The 1,470-nt window shown below is 29.7% G+C and overlaps 1 protein-coding gene across 1 annotated transcript in view; it reads right to left on the bottom strand.

Annotated features, from left to right (window-relative positions):
- Positions 1-6: 6 nt before the first annotated feature.
- Positions 7-1,470, bottom strand: part of LOC136795985 (uncharacterized) — an 18,925-nt gene continuing 17,461 nt past the window's right edge. Inside the window, exon 3 of the mRNA XM_067048289.1 lies at positions 7-938. Within this exon, the coding sequence (XP_066904390.1) occupies positions 762-938 (177 nt within the window). The 3' untranslated portion in view covers positions 7-761. The remainder of the gene's footprint in view (positions 939-1,470) is intronic.

Below are 1,470 nucleotides of genomic sequence, written 5' to 3'. Positions count from 1 at the left end.
ATGAAAAAAGAGAATAAGTCAGAGAACTCACCTGCTTCTTTTGTCTAACTCAACCTTATATTTTGTTTATTTATTCTTGTATTATATTTACATATTTTATTAGTTACGTATATTTTCTTTCTCTCATTTTTTTTCTTTCCATAACTTTAATTTTTAAATCATTATTAAATCAAAAAATATTCATGTTTCTTGACATTATATAATTTTAATATTGGAAGAACATGGTTGACCGTATGAAGTAGATTGGAGGAAGAACGACGTATTGACTGAAAAGTCAAAAGTCAGTTGGGATCAGAGCGTCATTCTTATCAACCTTGACCAAGCCCTGCAAAGTGGGCCGAAACGTCGGTAAACAATAAATAGCTTTTTGTTACTATTTCGACACCTTTATTGACCGTCACGCGGACAATCTTCCTCCAACATACAACTTTAAATTTGTATTTCCTTATTATATTATTTTACTCACTTATTTAATTACCTATATACGTTTTATTTTCCACTTCTTTCACCACTTTATTTTTTATTCTGTACAATTATTTACTTTATGCCATTCTGTTAATATCTTCTTTTTTAATTTTTTTCTTGTATTCATTGGTTGTTATCTTGTTCTTTGTTCTTAGCCCTGATGAAGGCTAGAAAATTTAGCCGAAACGTTGGCACTATTAAATAAGTTCTTTAAATTTATTTGTGTTATATTTTTACCGCACCCCTAACCATCTTCTCCTCATATATAATATTCACGGTTAACCATTATATATAATTCAATGCTTCTTTTTCGGAGGCGTTCCTGTTGGTGTACTCTCGACGATAATCCCGATACAACCCACCAAGACATTCTCTTTAAAGATGTGATTGATCATCTTGTACTTGCCATATTCCCACATTGGAATGTTGAATTCAGCGAAAGATATGTTGTAAGCAGTCACTGCGTAATTTCCCTGCCACAAAAAATAAGAAATAAATTTTTTTGTTTAATATTGATTACGAGTAACCTATTTGTTTTTCTGAATAATCTGTTGAGTACAGAATAGTTTTGAATACGTTCACTGAAATAATTCCCTCAGAATCAATTGGGAGGGAATAATAACTCATTATATTTTAACAGAATATTATAATTCTGTACCGTTAAGTATAATGAATTTAATCCATATTCTTGATTTTCCAGGAGCGAAAAATAAAGTTCGAAAAATTCTGTATAAAAACTTATTCGTTCAACAGTTTTAATCAGGATATCTTAATATACAACTTAAATCCTTAACTCAACATCGACATTTTTTGGACTTAAATCCAAAAACTTATTTAAAAACTGTACTTATCACTACATAATTACGATTTATACTGGTAAAGTAACTCAAGTACAATACAAGTCTTGTGACCTACTTCTTCTCAAATATTAGTGGGTTCTTGTACCTTACACCTTTAATTTTTCAACAACGAGTTTTATGTTACTGAAAACGGTTTTGTTTTTTT

This window comes from Halyomorpha halys, unplaced genomic scaffold (genome assembly GCF_000696795.3).
Source record: "Halyomorpha halys isolate HHAL.00 unplaced genomic scaffold, Hhal_1.1 Scaffold84.1, whole genome shotgun sequence".
Lineage (NCBI taxonomy): Eukaryota > Metazoa > Arthropoda > Insecta > Hemiptera > Pentatomidae > Halyomorpha > Halyomorpha halys.
Note: the sequence above shows the minus strand (reverse complement) of the source record. Positions and strands in the feature narration are given on the sequence as shown.